The sequence below is a fragment of the Artibeus jamaicensis genome, unplaced genomic scaffold (genome assembly GCF_021234435.1).
Source record: "Artibeus jamaicensis isolate MK-2021 breed Jamaican fruit bat unplaced genomic scaffold, CSHL_Jam_final contig_558, whole genome shotgun sequence".
Lineage (NCBI taxonomy): Eukaryota > Metazoa > Chordata > Mammalia > Chiroptera > Phyllostomidae > Artibeus > Artibeus jamaicensis.
The window spans coordinates 2,166,688-2,182,890 of NW_026521886.1; the positions used below are offsets into that span (position 1 = coordinate 2,166,688).

A 16,203-nucleotide genomic window follows, 5' to 3' on the forward strand; every position below is an offset into this window, starting at 1 on the left:
TGAGCACGAGCCTGCAAACCAGAGGATTGTGGTTCGCTTCCCAGTCAGAGCACATGCCTGGGTTGCAGGCCAGCACCCAGCAGGGGACCCATGAGAGGCAACCATACATTGATATTCTCTCCCTCTCTCCTTCCCTTCCCCTCTAAAGATAAATAAATAAAACAAATCTTTTAAATAAATAAATAAGAAAGTAATTACACCTTTATCATTAAATCCTATGCCTTTATAACTAAACTTACTAAAATTTCTACTTGTAAGAAACTGCACTTCAGGCAGTAGCTCACCCTCAACTGTCTGCCTGCACAATGTTCCTGCCATCTGAACCAGCCCTTATAAAGGAGTTCCTGGAATGGTATTTCAACCAGTAGGACTGAAGCTTTCCCCATCCAATCAGAACTGCACAGCTATATCTCTAGCAGCTTCACCAACCAATCAGAGCAGCTCCATTCTAACCAATTGGGGCAGTGCCTTTTAGACCAATCTAACTGCAAAAGGATTTGGAGGCCTCATTTGCATGAGGACAAACCAATCATAGACCAGGGACAGGGACTTCTGCTTATATAAGTCAGCTCCACAGTGGCTCTGAGAACACACTTTCCTTTTCCACTGAAGACGGTATCCTCTGATGAGCTGCAACACTGAAGATATCTTGTTCAAACAGAATGGATCAGACTGGGGCTTAGAGTAGAACAGAACAGACCAGTAAGGAGCCAAACGGAGCTGTCTTGTTGGAGAGGGGCCTGGCCCCAGTGCCACCTGGCTCCAAGGCCACCATACAGCTGTGCTGTTTTTACACTGCTTACACAGCTTTATATCACAATCGAACTGTTTTACACTGAATAAAGTTTCCTTCTTTACTGCACCCCAAATTGGGGATTCCTGCATTGAACTGACAACAGTGAAGACCATCAGTTGACTCAATGTAACATCACAAGAGGCTGATGGGATAGTAACTGTGGATCATATATATCTGCTGCTCCATATGTTGATTCTATATCAGGAACACAGTGAAATGGACAGTGCTGATATAAGCGTGTATGTGTGTACATTTCTTTCATTCATTGAATAGCCATTCCATTTTAGCCACGGCAAGGTACAAAACTGCTAATGATTGACAAGGGGGCCCACAGATTTAAAGAAAAAAACATGGATTTTGGAAAAGAGAACTGGGTCTGGGTTTCAACTTCAGCCTACCTGGTTTTGTGATATAGGATAAAAAATTTAATAACTCTCAGAGATTTATATTCTTAGCCTAAATCTTTACTGAGTACTATTTCCATATATTTATATTTATAAAGAAAGCTGAGGCTCTGGACTTCCAGCCAAGATGGAGGTGTAGGTAGATACACTTTGCCTTCTCACACAACCAAAGGGACAAAAACAAATTTAAAGACAAATGTAAACAAACAGTCAGAAAATTGAACTATATGAAAGTCCAACAACCAAGAAGTTAAAGAAGAAACATTCATCCATACTGGTAGGAGGGGCAGAGATGGCTGGGGTGGTGGAAAGGACTTGGACTCATAGCAAGGTGGCAGCTGGACGATTGGACATTCCCACATTTGCCTAAAGATAAACCAGGAGGAACAACTTGGGAGCAACACAGACTATGCAACCCAGGGTTCCAGCATGGGAAAATAAAGCCTCAAAACCTCTGGTGGTAAATACCTGTGGGAGTTGTGGCAGTGGGAAAAACTCCCAGCCTCACAGGAGCGTTTGTTGGAGAAATCCACAGGGTCCTAGAATATACACAAACCCACCCACCCTGGAATCAGCACTAAAAGGACCCAATTTGCTTGGGGGTAGTGGAGGTAGTGACTGAAAGCTGGCCGAGAACCCAGCAAGCAGCACTGTTCCCTCTCGGACCCCACTGCCACATACAGCACCACAATGCAGAGAAGACATCTGCCCTGCCCTGGCAAATACGTAAGGCTCCGCCCATCACCACGTCCATAATAGGCACACTGAGACAAAAAACTATGGCCCATATGAAAGACCAAATCAAAGCTCCAAAAATAATACCAAGCAATGAAGAGATAGCCAACTTATTAGATGCAGAGTTCAAAATACTGGTAATCAGGATGATCACAGAAATGGCAAAGTATGGTCACAAAACGAAGGCAGACATGAAGTCTATACAAAGTAAAATAAAGAAAAATATACATGGAACTAACAGTGGAAGCAAGGAAACTTTTCCCTCAAATCAACAATTTGAAGCAGAAGGAAGAAATAAAGATCCAACCAGAACAGAATGAAGACACAAGAGTTAAAAAATAAGGAGAGGTTTAGGAACCTCTGGGACAACTTTAAGTGCTCCAACACCCAAATCATAGGGTTGCCAGAAGGAGAAGAGGAAAAGCAAGAAATTGAAAACTTATTTGAAAACATAATAAAGGAGAATATCCCTAATCTGGCAAAGGAAATAAACTTCCAGATAGTCCAGGAAGCTCAGAGAGTCCCAAAGAATTTGGACCCAAGGAAGCACAAACCAAGGCACATCATAATTACAATGCCCACAATTAAAGATAAGGAAAGAATCTTAAAAGTAGCAAGAGAAAGGGAGACAGTTATCTACAAAGGAGTTGCCATTAGACTATCAGCTGATTCCTCAAAAGAAACTTTGCAGGGCAAGAAGGGGCTGGAAAGAAGTATTCCAAGTCATGCCAAGATGACTCTACCCAGGAAAGCTATCATTTAGAACAGAAGGGCAAATAAAGTGCTTCCCAAATAAGGTCAAGTTAAAGGAGTTCATCATCACCAAGCCCTTATTATATGAAATGTTAAAGGGACTTACCTAAGAAAAAGAAGATAAGAAAGATGAACAGTGAAAGGACAGCAAACTCACAGTTATTAACAACCACACCTACAACAAAAGCAAACTAAGAGGATAGCTAGATCAGGAGTGAACCATAGAAATGAAGATCACATGGAGGGTTAGCAACAGGGGAGTGGGAGAAGGAGAAGGGGGGGAGAAGGTACAGAAAATAAGTAGCATAGATGGTAGGTAGAAAATAGGAGGAGGGCAAGAATAGTGATGAAAATGTAGAATCTAAAGAACTTGTGACACATGGACATAAACTAAAGGGGGAAGCAGTGGGGGAGGGGGTGTGCAAAGTGGAGGGAATAAAGGGGGGACTAGAACAACTGTAATGGCATAATCAATAAAATATATTTAAAAATAAAAAAGGGGAGAAAACAATGGGACAACTGTAATAGCATAATCAATAAAGTATATGTTAAAAATTTTTTAAATGCTATTCCAGATCAGTCTTGGTATGGGCATATTTTCACATTTGTTCTTGGGTAAATACCTAAGATTGGGATTGCTGGGTCATAAGGCACATATATTTTTACTGTGTAGGACACTGTCCAACTGTTTCCTCAGTGTCCATACCATTTTTCCATCTTATTTACAATGTATTGGAGTTCAAGTTTGCCTTTTTCCTTTTAACAGCTGGAGTTCAATTGCTGGACAAAAAGAACAATAAAGCAAATGTAACAAATGTTAATAATTGATGAATCTGACAAAGAGTATATAGGTTTTCATTTTGCTCCTCTTATTTTTAAATTTAAAATTTTTCAAATAAAAAGCTGGAGACAAACTGAAGACAAGAAAACAAGGCTGAGGTTCTTACTGGATTCGCCATGTTTATTTTAATGGCCAGAGCCTGGGCTTCAAAGATGACACCATGCCCTGTGGCAGCTCACTCCAACAGCCTAATTCAATCAGTAAGAGTGGCACAGGGATTTGCTGCTGGTTCTTTTTTCCTTTAGGCCGTAGCTATATATACACACTCTGACAAGAGTCCAGCAATCCCTTCCCTTGCTACCACACTTACCTTCATAATTAAGCTTGTATGTTCCACAGACTGACTAAAATTTGTGCCCATTTCAAATATCGTGATTCCACCCTCACACAAATCCATCCAGTGACGATATTCCTCACGCCCAGGAAGTCGATCCCAAAAAGTCCGGAAGGCTTCCCAGACAGCTTCTTGACACACTGAAAAAGAGAGAGAGGGATATTTTAATAAAAAGTTAACACACTTTAGGGTCCTCACAATGATCATGGACCTGTTCATGCAGCTTCCTAAGACACTCTCACCCACACTGTCCTTTCTGGAGGGACATGAGAATGATTCTCAGTCAAAGCCCTTCTGTAGCTCCATGTCCTGCTTAAACTTTTCAGTTCTGAAGAGAATTTTCATTCCCCATTCCTCTCCCTTGCAAAGGGGATTGATTCACCTCTTAGTAAGCAGGGAAGTTTTTTTCTCCATCTCTTGAAAAGAAAATCAATGTCTGTGTTTTACAAAAGTGGAGCTGGTGGTGAGCATACTTCAGTAGAAGCATGGATAAACAAACTGTGGTACAACCATACGATGAAATATTATTCAGCAATAAAAAGAAATGAGGTTTCAAGCCATGAGAAGACATGGAAAAGTGAAAGAAGCCCACCTGAGTGTATGATTCCAACTATATGACACTCTGGAAAAGGCGGAACTATGGAAACTGTAAATAGACCAGCAGTTGCCAGGGGCTGGGGGTAGGGAGAGACGACTAGACAGAGCACAGCAGAGTTTTAGAGAAGTAAAACTCTTCTATATAATAGTGTAATTGTGAATATATGTCATTAATCATCTGTCAAAACCTACACAATGTATAACACAAAGAGTAAACCCTAATGTAAACTGCGAACTTTGGGGAAGGGTACGTGTCAGTACTGGCCCGTCCACTGCAACCATGTGGCACCAGCACAAGGTATGAACGAGAAGGGAAAGTGCTGGGGGCGGCGGCGGCGGCGTAACTCTCTGGACTTTCGGTTCAATGTTTCTGTAGACCTAAAACTCCCCTAAAAATAAAACCTATTAATTTAAAAAAGACATGAGAACTAAAAAGAACAGAAACATGCTATTCAGGAAAAATGTCCTACAGCAGTAAAATAAAAACTAATTGAATCTATCTGCTAAATTGTTACACAGCAGGAAATCTGAAAGGATGCTCAGCAGGAAGGCCAACTGCACATTCTGTGTATCAGTCACTCAACGTCCTGCTATCCTGTAACCATTTCAGTGGTCAGATGCAGGACACTGGGCAATAGATAGACTGGGATAGGAGGGAAGAGGGGAGTAATAACAGAGAAAGAAGGGTATAAGTGGATAGAGATCAAAGAAATTCTTTTTCATCTCAAGAAGGCAGAATACTTATCTGGCAGCATATTGAGGTGGAGCCTCTAAACTCCCAGAATCAGAAGATCTAAATTCTAGCCCTAGGTTGGCCACATACCAGCTTGATAACCATGGGTAAATTACTTAGCCAGTCAATGCTTTGATACAGTCATCCATCTTTTTTACGCTACAAATAATCACTACCCTACTCGCCTTATCAGTGAAAGTAATTAATAAACCACATAGTACTACACAAATGTAAGATGTTATTATAATATTGCATTCTGGTTTTCTGACAGTTGCACAATGCAAGAAGACTGCCTTGAGACAAAAAAATCAACTTTTAAGCTTTAACAGAGTGAAATATCTGAGTATTGTGGGTATCTCTATCCGCTGGTTTTTCAGGGTTGAACTGAAGCTTGGGCTGCAAACTTAATTTCTCGTTCAGTGAAAACTATATACTTATTACTACTCTTTAGAACTTTTGACCCCACGACATATAGAACAGTCTAGCAGGGCCTGGCTAAGACAGCACCGATCACTTGTAGAGTCATAGCTGTTCCCTTCTTCTTCTTAAAATTTCTAAATGAAAACTCAGTAAACACCAGAAGACAATGCAAAAGCAAAAGTCAGGATTGGTAAAAAGAGACTAAAAAGTGAATGTCTATAATATCTGGTTATAAAATGAGGTGATTCAGAAAAAGTACAAAAATATGAGACCAAATAACTATATATCTATAAAGAAAGAAAAAATAAATCTCAGTAACTTCTTCACAATATGCAGAAAAATCATTTAAAATAGGAAAGCTAAGACTATGAAGGTCCAAAAAGAAAACACAGAAGAGTATCTACATGATTTAAGTATAGGTAAAGATTCTGTACACAGGACACAGAAAGCAGCAACTAAAAGAGAAAAAAATGAAATTAGAATTCATCAAAACTAAAAACTTCTGCTCATCAAAGACACTATTAAAAATGAATAAGCAAGCCATACCTCTGGCATAAAATACTCAAAATATATACATCTGACACAGAACTGAATTTATGATATTTAAAGAACTCCCTGCCCTGGCTGGTGTGACTCAGTGGATTGAGTGCCCACCTTAGGACCAAAGGGTCACTGGTTGGATTCCCAGTCAGGGTACATGCCTGGGCTGCAAGCCAGTTCCCCAGTAGGGGCGCTCCAGAGGCAACCACACAGTGATGTTTCTCTTCCTCTTTCTCCCTCCCTCTCCCTCTAAAAATAAATGAATAAAATCTTATTAAAAAATAAAAAAGAATTCCTACAATCCGCTAATTTAAAAAAGAAAAAAATCTCTTTTTAAAAATAGGCGAAAGACTGGAACTGACACATCACCAAGGAAGAGACACAAATAGCCAATGACTATGGGAAAAAGTAACTTGTCTTCGCATATAAATTAAAGCATCTGCACATGAACCAGAACGACTAAAATTTCTTACAAGAACAACACCAAATTTTGGGAACAATGTGAAGCAACCAGAAACTTCATTTTTGGCAAGAGTGTAAAAATAGAACTATTTTGGAAAAATTATACTTATATAATTTCTTATATAAGTAAATATAATCAAAACCATGACCCAAAAATATTCCCCTCCCAGGTATTCCTTCAGGATACAAGAGGTAAGAATATATTCACAGAAAGATTATGTTGAATACCAGAGCAATTTTATTAATAACAACTTAAAAATGGAAACAACTCAGGTATTCATCATCAGGAGAACAAACAAAAGGTCACACAATAGAATCCAAAGGAACAGATTACTCATTAATGTGACCACCTGGGTGAATCTCCAAAGGCGACTGAAAGAAGCCTTACACAAGAGTAAATACTATTCTATCTAAATAAAGACCTAGACAGGTGAAGCTAGCTATAGTTTAAAAAAAATTAGAAAACTCTTTGCCTTGTGGATGGGCAATGGAGGGACGCTTGTCTGCGAAAGAGAATAGGGGAGTTTTCTGGTGTGATACTGTCCTAAAATTTAAGAGGGTTTTGGGTTATACCTGTGTGTACCTACATTAGTCAAAACTGTATGGTATGCTTAAGATTTACGCATTGCATCTTTAAAAAGGCAAACAAATGTTAAGCTCTAGTTAATAATATTCATGCTATCCTGTCTAGAGGAAAATGTATTGTTGCCTTTAACTTAAGAAATACGTCCAAAAAATAAGATGATTGGATAGATAGATATGTGCTAAAGCAAATATAATAAAATTAAGTATAGGGTGAGGTGGTAAGACCATGGTGTTTACTGTATCATTCTTTCAACTATTGTGCATGTTTGTAATTTTCCACAAAACCTTAGAAAAACATATTATATGATGAATAAATGCAGCTGGAGCATCCAGAAGTGACAGGAATCACAGCAGGCCTTCTCATGCTCTCTTTCATGGATTCACAGAACTGTCTCTAACAAATGATGCTTTGGGGGATGTCACCCACCTCCTACAAAAAGCCTTCAGCAATAAATGCCGGGCCTAAAACATCTCCACCAGAAATTCATGCCTTTACCTCAAGCTTAACCATTTTATACCTAGTCTATTAAAATGCAAATCCCAGAGTTGTCTTTCCAACATGAGAGAGTGAAGAGCTGCATGGACCTACTTCCCAGCAAAACTGGCATAAATTATTTCAAAACTAACCAAAGTCCCTAGAAATGGTCCTATGAGCATCCAACAAGTGAATAAACATTTATTCAGGAAAATCCATTAAACTTTGGTAAGGAAAATAAAAGTCAATGGTTCAAGCCAGGGCAATTAGGTAAGAAAAGGAAATAAAGAAGATTGAAAGCAGAAAGGAAAAAGTAAAACTATATTTGCAGATGGCATGAGCTTGAATATAGGACATCCTAAGAAATCTACTTAAAAACTAAGAGAAATGCACTGGCTTGTGTAGCTGAGTAGACTGAGCTCAGGCCTGCAAACCAAAGGATCACGATTCAATTCCCAGTCAGGGCACATGCCTGGGTTGCAGGCCAGTTCCCAGCAGGGGACACACAAGAGGCAACCATACATTGATATTTCTCTCCCTCTCTCCTTCCCTTCCCCTCTAAAGATAAATAAATAAAATCTAAAAAAAAAAAAACCCCTATGTGAATTAATTAACGAGCTCACCAAGGTTTCAGGACATAAGGTCAGTATACAAAAACCAGCCATGTGTCTATGCACTATCAATGAACAAACCAAAAATGAACATAAGAAAATAATTCGATTTACAAAAGCACAAAATAAAATAAATAAAATACTTGGAAATAAACTTAACAAATGAAGTAAAAAATTAATATGCTGAAAACAAAAAAAATAGAAAATCTAAAATAAATGGAAAACCTTCCCATTTTCATGGATTGGAAGACTTAACATCATTAAAATGGCAATATCTACAAACTAATCTATCAAACATTGGCTGACTTCTTTATAGAAATTGAAAAACTAATTCTAAAACTCAAAAGGAATTGCAAAAGACCCCTTAAAGTGCCAATAGCCAAAACAATTTTGAAAAAGAATAAATTGAATATCATCAAAATAAAAAAAATTGTCCGTGAAGGACACCATAGAGAAAGTGAAGGCAGCCTTGGCGCTGTGAGGTGTTTGGGCGCTGGCAGTGGCGCCCGGTCTGCAGAGCTGGTGCTGCCCTCTGTGTGGGAGGCAGAGCTGGGAGGGGCAGAGGGTGGTGGGAGCCAGTCAGGGTGGTGGGAGGAGGCCGAGGTGGCCGTGAATCCCTATAAATGGTGCTGAAGCAAGACTCAAAACCCTAAATTCCAGGAGGGTGAGCAAATACTCTGCTTTCATAGGCCTCTTCTTTATGAAGCAAAGTGTGCCGTTTGCCATAAAGGACAAACAAGTGAAATACATTATACATGACAGTACTTGGAATAAAAATTGGGATGAATGGGTTCCAGGGAGCAGAGTAGTCAAATACGTGCACACCAATTACAGAAACAGTGAGAACTTCAAAACAGCCTATCAGGAGCAGGATGGAGAAGGGAAGATGAGAGGGGCTGCCCCAGGAAACAAGACATCCGGTCTGCAACAGAAAAATGTTAAAGCGAAAACAAAAAAGAACAAACAGGAAACACCTGGAAATGAAGATGGTGGCAGTACCAGGGAGACAGACGTCTCAACTTCCTCACAGGAAAAGAGCCCGAATGGGTCCTACAGTTCAAAACTAGGAGGCATTCTTGAACAGATTTCATGCTAAAGACACCTGAAGAACTAAAACTACGGCTTGTTGATGACTGGGACTTAACCGGCAGAAATAGTTCTTTTATCTCCTGCAAAGAAGAATGCGGGTCATCCATTCTGGAGGATTCTGCAAATTACAAGAAATCTCTAGGAAACAAATAATAAGTTGTATTCTGTTAGTGAAGTTGGGACAAAGAAAGCAGGGATAAAGGAATACTTCAGTGTACTGTTGGGCACTGAGCTACACTACAAATTTGAGAGACCGCAGTGTGCTGAAATCCTCGCAGACCACCCTGATACACCTGGGTGTATGGGCCACACATCTACTGAGATTGTTTTGTAAGGATGGGAGCAATGTCGCCTGTATGCCTTTGATGAAAAGGACCTTGCCTCATTACTGCATTACCTCCATGATTTCCTAAACCACCTGACAAAGAATTCTGCCACTTTGTCTCGTGTCACTGATTATGAAGTGGCTCCTCCTGAGTACCACTCACTGGAAAGCTGTGTGAGGCACTTACTGACACTTATGTTTGGATCTCTGTAACACATTTCTGTCCTTAGTCCTTCACTTGTACAAATGATGTACTTAGAAAATGTTAGTGTGTAACAGAACTGATGTTTATTTTCTGTTTGATTTTAAATAGAGAAAATAAAAGGGGTTTTAGCTCCTTTTCCTTTTTTCATTTCAATGTTGCTATCAGTGTATTGATGGACAATGAAGAGACACGGTAGAGTGTTCTAGACATAATGTAGAGTGTTCTGTTGCCTAGTAACAAAGCTGCTTTTAAATGCTGATGAATTTTTATAATATAATATGTTAATGCTGTTTGACAGAATGCTCTGATTCCTAGTGTCAAAGGTGCAATTCAGTGAATATAACTAAATACACTTATCTATTTCTGCTCCTTTTTTAAAAAAAATGGCACTTAAATAATTCATCCTTTGCAAATCATCCATGTTGGTCCTTAGGCATTTTATCTTTGCTCAGATTGTTGAATTGTGGTAACTGGTTTTACGGTTTTTGTATTTTAACATGACAGATGCAATGCATTGTATATCTACAGTTTCCCGGAAAAGTCAATTTTTTAGGAACTATGTTTAGCTCTTCAATAAATTTTTTCTTTAAATTAAAAAAAAAAGAACAAGCCAAATTAAAAATGGGGAAAGGAGCTTAAGTTATTCTTCAAAAGAAAATATTCAAATGATCAAAAAGCATATAAAAAGACCCTCAACATTATTCGTCATTATAGAAATGTAAATCAAAACCAAGAGACACTTCATGCTATAAATCACAGTGCTGGCAAAGACATGGAGAAATCAGAAGCTTCATACACTGTGGGTAGGAATGTGAAATGGTTCCCCTACTTTGGAAAACAATCTGGCAGTTCCTCATATCACCCAGACAGTCTACTCCTAAGTATATACCCAAGAGAAATTAAAACGACCCAAATGCCCATCAAATGCCAAATGGATGCACTAAATGTGGTACATTCATGCAATAAACTATTAGCATAGTTTATTAGAAAGAACAAACTACTGATTCATGCTACACCACAGAAGAACCTTAAAAAACAGTATGCTAAGTGAAAGAAGCCGGTCAAAGAGATCACATGTCATATTATCTCACTTATATGACTTATCCAGAATAGGTAATTCTGAAGAGATGGAAAGTAGATTGCCTCATGGTTGCTTAGGCCTAGAGAGAGGAGTAGGAAAGAAAAAAGAATAAGAGAATGATAGCTAAAGGGTGTGGGGTTTCTTTTTAAAATAATGAAATGCTCTTAAACTGAGTGTGGTGATGATTACAGGTTCCTGTGAATATACTAGAAAAATATTGAATTCTATACTTTAAATGTATGTATGGTATGTGAATTATATCTCAACAAAACTGTATGTGAATTCTATACTTTAAATGTATGTATTGTATGTGAATTGTATCTCAACAAAACTGTCAAAAAATGCAATTCCCTCTGGAAAGCTAATACCTCCTTAATTTATCCAATGTCTTTTCAACTGGGAGCTATCTGACAAGGAAGTCCAATGAACTAATTTGGAACAACAGAATTCGGACCATATATTTCAATGGAGGAGAGTGGGGAGGTGGGTGTGGGTGAGTTTGCAGCATTCATGCAGCTCAGAGAAAGGAAACCCAGATAGGACACTGCAGGCAGCAGAGAGAAAAGCAAAATCGGCACGATTCCAGGAAAAGATATTAAGGAAGGCAAAACTCCACCGAAGACAAATGCCGCACACCTCACTACCTGGCCTCGAAATGGACCTGTTCAGAGGTCCTGTCCTTATCAAACAATTTTCACACAGGGTTTACTTTCTATTTTTCAGAAAATAACTAACCTACATATATGCCTCTCTTTCAGCAAGGAAAACCTGCCCTGGAAAGGGTGGGAGAAGAGCAAAGGGGGTGACAATACTCGTATTCTGAAGGAGGAAATGCCAGCGTTTAATCTGCACGTAATCCTGTTCGGGCTCAGGCTGTGCGTCTTACCCAGCGTGCAGAAACCCAGTACAGAGCAAAGTCTTCCTCTGGGAAATATACTTTCCTTTCATATCTGTGGAGCCCCAAACCCGTGGAACAGTCGATTTGGTGCAATAAGGCAAGGGAAAAAAGTAAAACGCATACAAACTGGGAGATAAGAAGTAAAACTATCTTTATTTGAAGATGAAATAATCATCTAGTAGGTGAAAACCCTAAGGAATTAACAAAAAAGCTACTAGAACTAATATGTGAATTTAGCAAACTAGCAGGATAAAAAGATCAACATATAAAAGTCAGTTGTATGTGCCAACAAGGAACAAAAGGAATTTTTAAAAATACCACTAACAATAGCATGAAAAAAGTGAAATAGATAAATCTGATTTCAAAAGGTATGTAAGATGTACAGACTGAAATTATAAAACAGTGTTGAGACAAACTGAAGAAAATCTAAATAAATGGAGGGACATATCCTGTTCATTGATCGGAAGATTCAATATTGTTAAAATGACAATTCTTCCCAAATTGGTCGATAAACTCAACATAATCCTAATCACAATCCCAACAGCCTTGTTTATGGACATTGGCAAGCTGATTCTAATATTTATATGAAAGACAAAGGACCTTGCATAACTAAATTTGAAAGAGAAAAATAAAGTAGAAGAACTTACACTCTGTGACTCAAAGACATTATAACATTTATAGTAACCAAAATGGTATTGGCATAAAAATTGGCAAGGAGGTCAAAGAGAATAAAGAGTAAAAAAATTAGGCCCACCACATACAGAAGACTGATTTTAACATACATACAAAGGCAGAAAAGGATAATCTTTTAAATAAATGGTGCTCACTGATCATGCATGTGCAAAAAATTGAACTCTGATCCATGTATGTCATGTGCAAAAACTAACTCAAAGTAGATTACAGGCCTCGATGTAATATCTAAAAACTATACAACTTCTACAGGAAGTAGGAGAAAATCTTTGTAACTTTGCATCAGGCAAATTTAGATCCAACACCAAAAGCATAATCAAAAACATGACAAACTGAACTTTATCAAAATTTAAAACTTCTGTTCCTCAAAAGACATCATTACGAAAATAGACAAGCCACACATTGGGAGAAAATGCATACAAAACACATATCTGACAAAGAACTTATATTTAGAATACATTAAGAACTCTTACAACTCAGTAAGATAAACAACTCAAGTTATTTTCTTTAATGGGCAAAATATATGAGTATACTTTTCACCAAAAAAATATACTAATGGCAAATGAGCATGTGAGAAGGTGCTCAATGTCATTAGTTACTAAAAAAATGCAATCAAACCCACAAAACATCACTTCACATCCACTAGAATGGTTCCAGTTAACAAAGACGGACTCCACTGACCGTAGCGAGGATGTGGACGAACCGGAACCCTAACAGCACACTGCTAGTAGTACAGCCATATGGGAAAACAGTGTGGCAACTTCTAAAAAGTTAAACAACATATGTATGATGTGACTCACCCATTCCACTCCTATTACCCAAAGGAAATGAAAGCATATGTCCACACAGAGACTGGTACATAAATGTTCATGACAACTTTCTTTATAATCACCAACGACTGAAAACAAACCCGAAACCCCAAGATGCAGTAATATTCATAAACGGGAATATCACCCACCCAACAATAAAGGTAGCAAATTATTAATACACACAAAAATAATGGATGAGTTTCAAAATAATTACACTGAGTAGTGAGTGCTCTGGCTGGTGTGGCTCAGTGGATTGAGCACGGGCCTGCAAACTCAATGCCTGCCAGTTCCATTCCCAGTCAGGGCACATGCCTGGCTTGCCAGTTTGTCCCAAGCAGGAGTATGTACAGAAGTCAGCCGATGAATGTTTGTCTTTCACATCGATGTGTGTGCCTCTCTAACTTTTTCCCTCCCTGCCTCCCTCTCCCTTCCTCTCTCTAAAATCAATAAATACATCCTTGGGTGAGGATTTTTTTAAAAAAAGCAAAATAATCACAATCCTTAAATGACTAGAGCCATCTAGATATTCTGATCAATTTTTAAGTAATATTTCTAAAAACCCAGGTAGTAAGATCACATTTTGATAATTTACAAGCTGTCATTCTCATTCATCTTCAGTTCCTTTATTCTCTCCTCACTTCCTGGAATTGGCTGTTTCCGGCATATGCTCTCTACACAAAAGGCCAGGCCAGTGAATTTCCATCAAAAAAAGGAAAAGCACAGCTTATTGCTTAATAATGTTTGATAGCCACCCCATACAATCAAGAGATATAAATATACTCCAAAAAAAATTAAAAGGTGCTAATACATTGCACCACATTAACAAACAGAAATCAAATATATAAATATGTGTAATGTCTGTTATTTAACTTTTTTACTTCACACTCACTTTAGCGAGGGAAGAAGAGGGGAGGGACAAAGGGGAGGAAAATAAAACAAAGTAGCAGCTCAGACTGAAGGGCACAGCCCTATGCCTGGAAACTAGCCAGTGCTAAACATCTGTTGAAGGAACGAGCCTGATTTCACTATCAGTCCATCATCTATCTGCACTTGTCTCCTAGCATCACAACCATATTACCAAAACGGCTTTTTATTGGCTCTTGAGGGGCAAAAAACAAAGTTTGGGAGTCCTCCGTATCCCTAAGGGATATTTTATGATCAATTAAGTGATTGGGTTAGTAAATATAGGAAATAAAGAATGAATTCACATAATAAAAAGGTAAGAAGTCAAGGATAACACTGTCTGAATAAAAATAAAATAAAGTCCTAGTTTTGCTGTGTTAGGGTCCATTCTGAGAAATGATATCATTTTAGACATCAAAGTTTCGTGTGTTCCACTAGAGAATGACCAGCATGTGTATAGAATGTCTACACCACAAAATGTTGAAATTATACTTTGATTATATAAAACAACCAATTAAACAGGCAAGTACAGCTTGGTACATATATTTTGTGCATATATTTGGGCAACTTACTGTAATGAGAAAGTAAGACTTATACTGTTGTATTATTAAAACTTATTATGTTTTATTCCACAACATAAACTGGTGTTTTTGAAGTGCTTAAAAAGATTTAAATCATTTCCTCTCTTAAAGCAATGTCACCTTTCCTCTGGAGGTGTATAAACTACTCTATTCTTAGCAAGTCCCTTTTCCATAGCTAGGAGAAAGATACCTGGCTCAGTCCTTGTCTAAATTATCACACATTTTGAATTATAAGGAGATACATCTTTTTAATACGATAAAAACCACGTTTGACTTTCATTCCAGAGCCCAAGGGGCTGGATGTTTGCTTACCTCGGACTTGAAAATACTTCACATGGTTCGCCACAGCCTCTGTGACGCTTTCGTCCGGGCAGACTCTTACTGCACCGGGAAATAGAGTAGATCGCCGTCTTCTGAGCAACCAGCGTCTCTCAGCCTCTCTGTGGTCCTGAGGTCCAGGTCGTTTCTTGTCACTGGACAGAGAAGGGTCTGCAGATTCTGAGTCAGCCAGCAGAAAAGAAACTGCACTCTTGGGTTCCTGGATTTCTTCTAAAGATGGGTAGCTTTGTGCTACAGAGTGAAAGCATGAACAAGGCCTCTGATAAATGAAGATACAGTACAAAAGGTAACAAAGAAAAACTGACAGTTGTGCTCCATTAGGACTTTTTGAAGTCAAATCTCAGATTACAGACGTACTCGCCTAAGGAGAGGAACGAAGCATTCAATCTTTTCTCCATTTAATTCCTACTCCTTCATTTCAAGGTTGTTAATTACTGAAGTCGAGTATACATCCAATTTCAAAGTATATATCTAACTTCAACACAAGAAATAAAAGGAAGGTTTGAACCAGGAAAATCAAAATTATTGGAGATAGCAGTCTCATCAAATACTATTTTTAGAAAGAATACAGATATAAAAAAAAAGATAAAAACATCAATTTTTAAATACCTGTTAATGATGGAAGGTTTTCTTCTATCAGGACAAATATCAAAATACCCAAAGAAATCTTCCCAAAATGAGGAAACATAATCATTTGGCCAAAACCAAGGGATGAGGAAAGGCCAAAATCCTTAACCGAGCACCCAAAGCCTTGAAACTTCCAATAACAAATTGTTACAAGAAAGGTCTAACACTTAAAGTGCATGTTTGAGAACTGACAAACATTCCAAAACCATTACAAATTAACTTAAATACAAATGGTGCCCCTTCGAAGTACCTCACTTCTTTTCTGAAATAATCAGCATGCTGTGAAAGCAGGAGAGATAAGCTAATTAGGGCAGATGGGGAGAGACCATTTCTTTAATCTAGCCTGCTAAGCTCTTTACAAACACTCTCT

At 38.3% G+C, this 16,203-nt stretch overlaps 1 protein-coding gene and 1 pseudogene across 3 annotated transcripts in view; one reads left to right on the forward strand and one right to left on the reverse strand.

The window, feature by feature from the left end:
* The window catches only part of IMPG2 (interphotoreceptor matrix proteoglycan 2), a 78,078-nt gene extending 61,989 nt beyond the window's left edge, over positions 1-16,089 (reverse strand). For all 3 annotated transcript variants that reach the window (XM_053670331.1, XM_053670330.1, XM_037131637.2), the window contains exons 1-3: positions 15,816-16,089; positions 15,180-15,437; positions 3,840-4,003 (exon numbers count right to left, since the gene is read on the reverse strand). In XM_053670331.1, coding sequence (XP_053526306.1) covers positions 3,840-4,003; positions 15,180-15,437; positions 15,816-15,900 — 507 coding nt within the window. In that variant the 5' untranslated portion in view covers positions 15,901-16,089. The remainder of the gene's footprint in view (positions 1-3,839; positions 4,004-15,179; positions 15,438-15,815) is intronic.
* Positions 7,923-9,913, forward strand: LOC119038975 (mortality factor 4-like protein 1; annotated as a pseudogene).
* Positions 16,090-16,203: the final 114 nt, after the last annotated feature.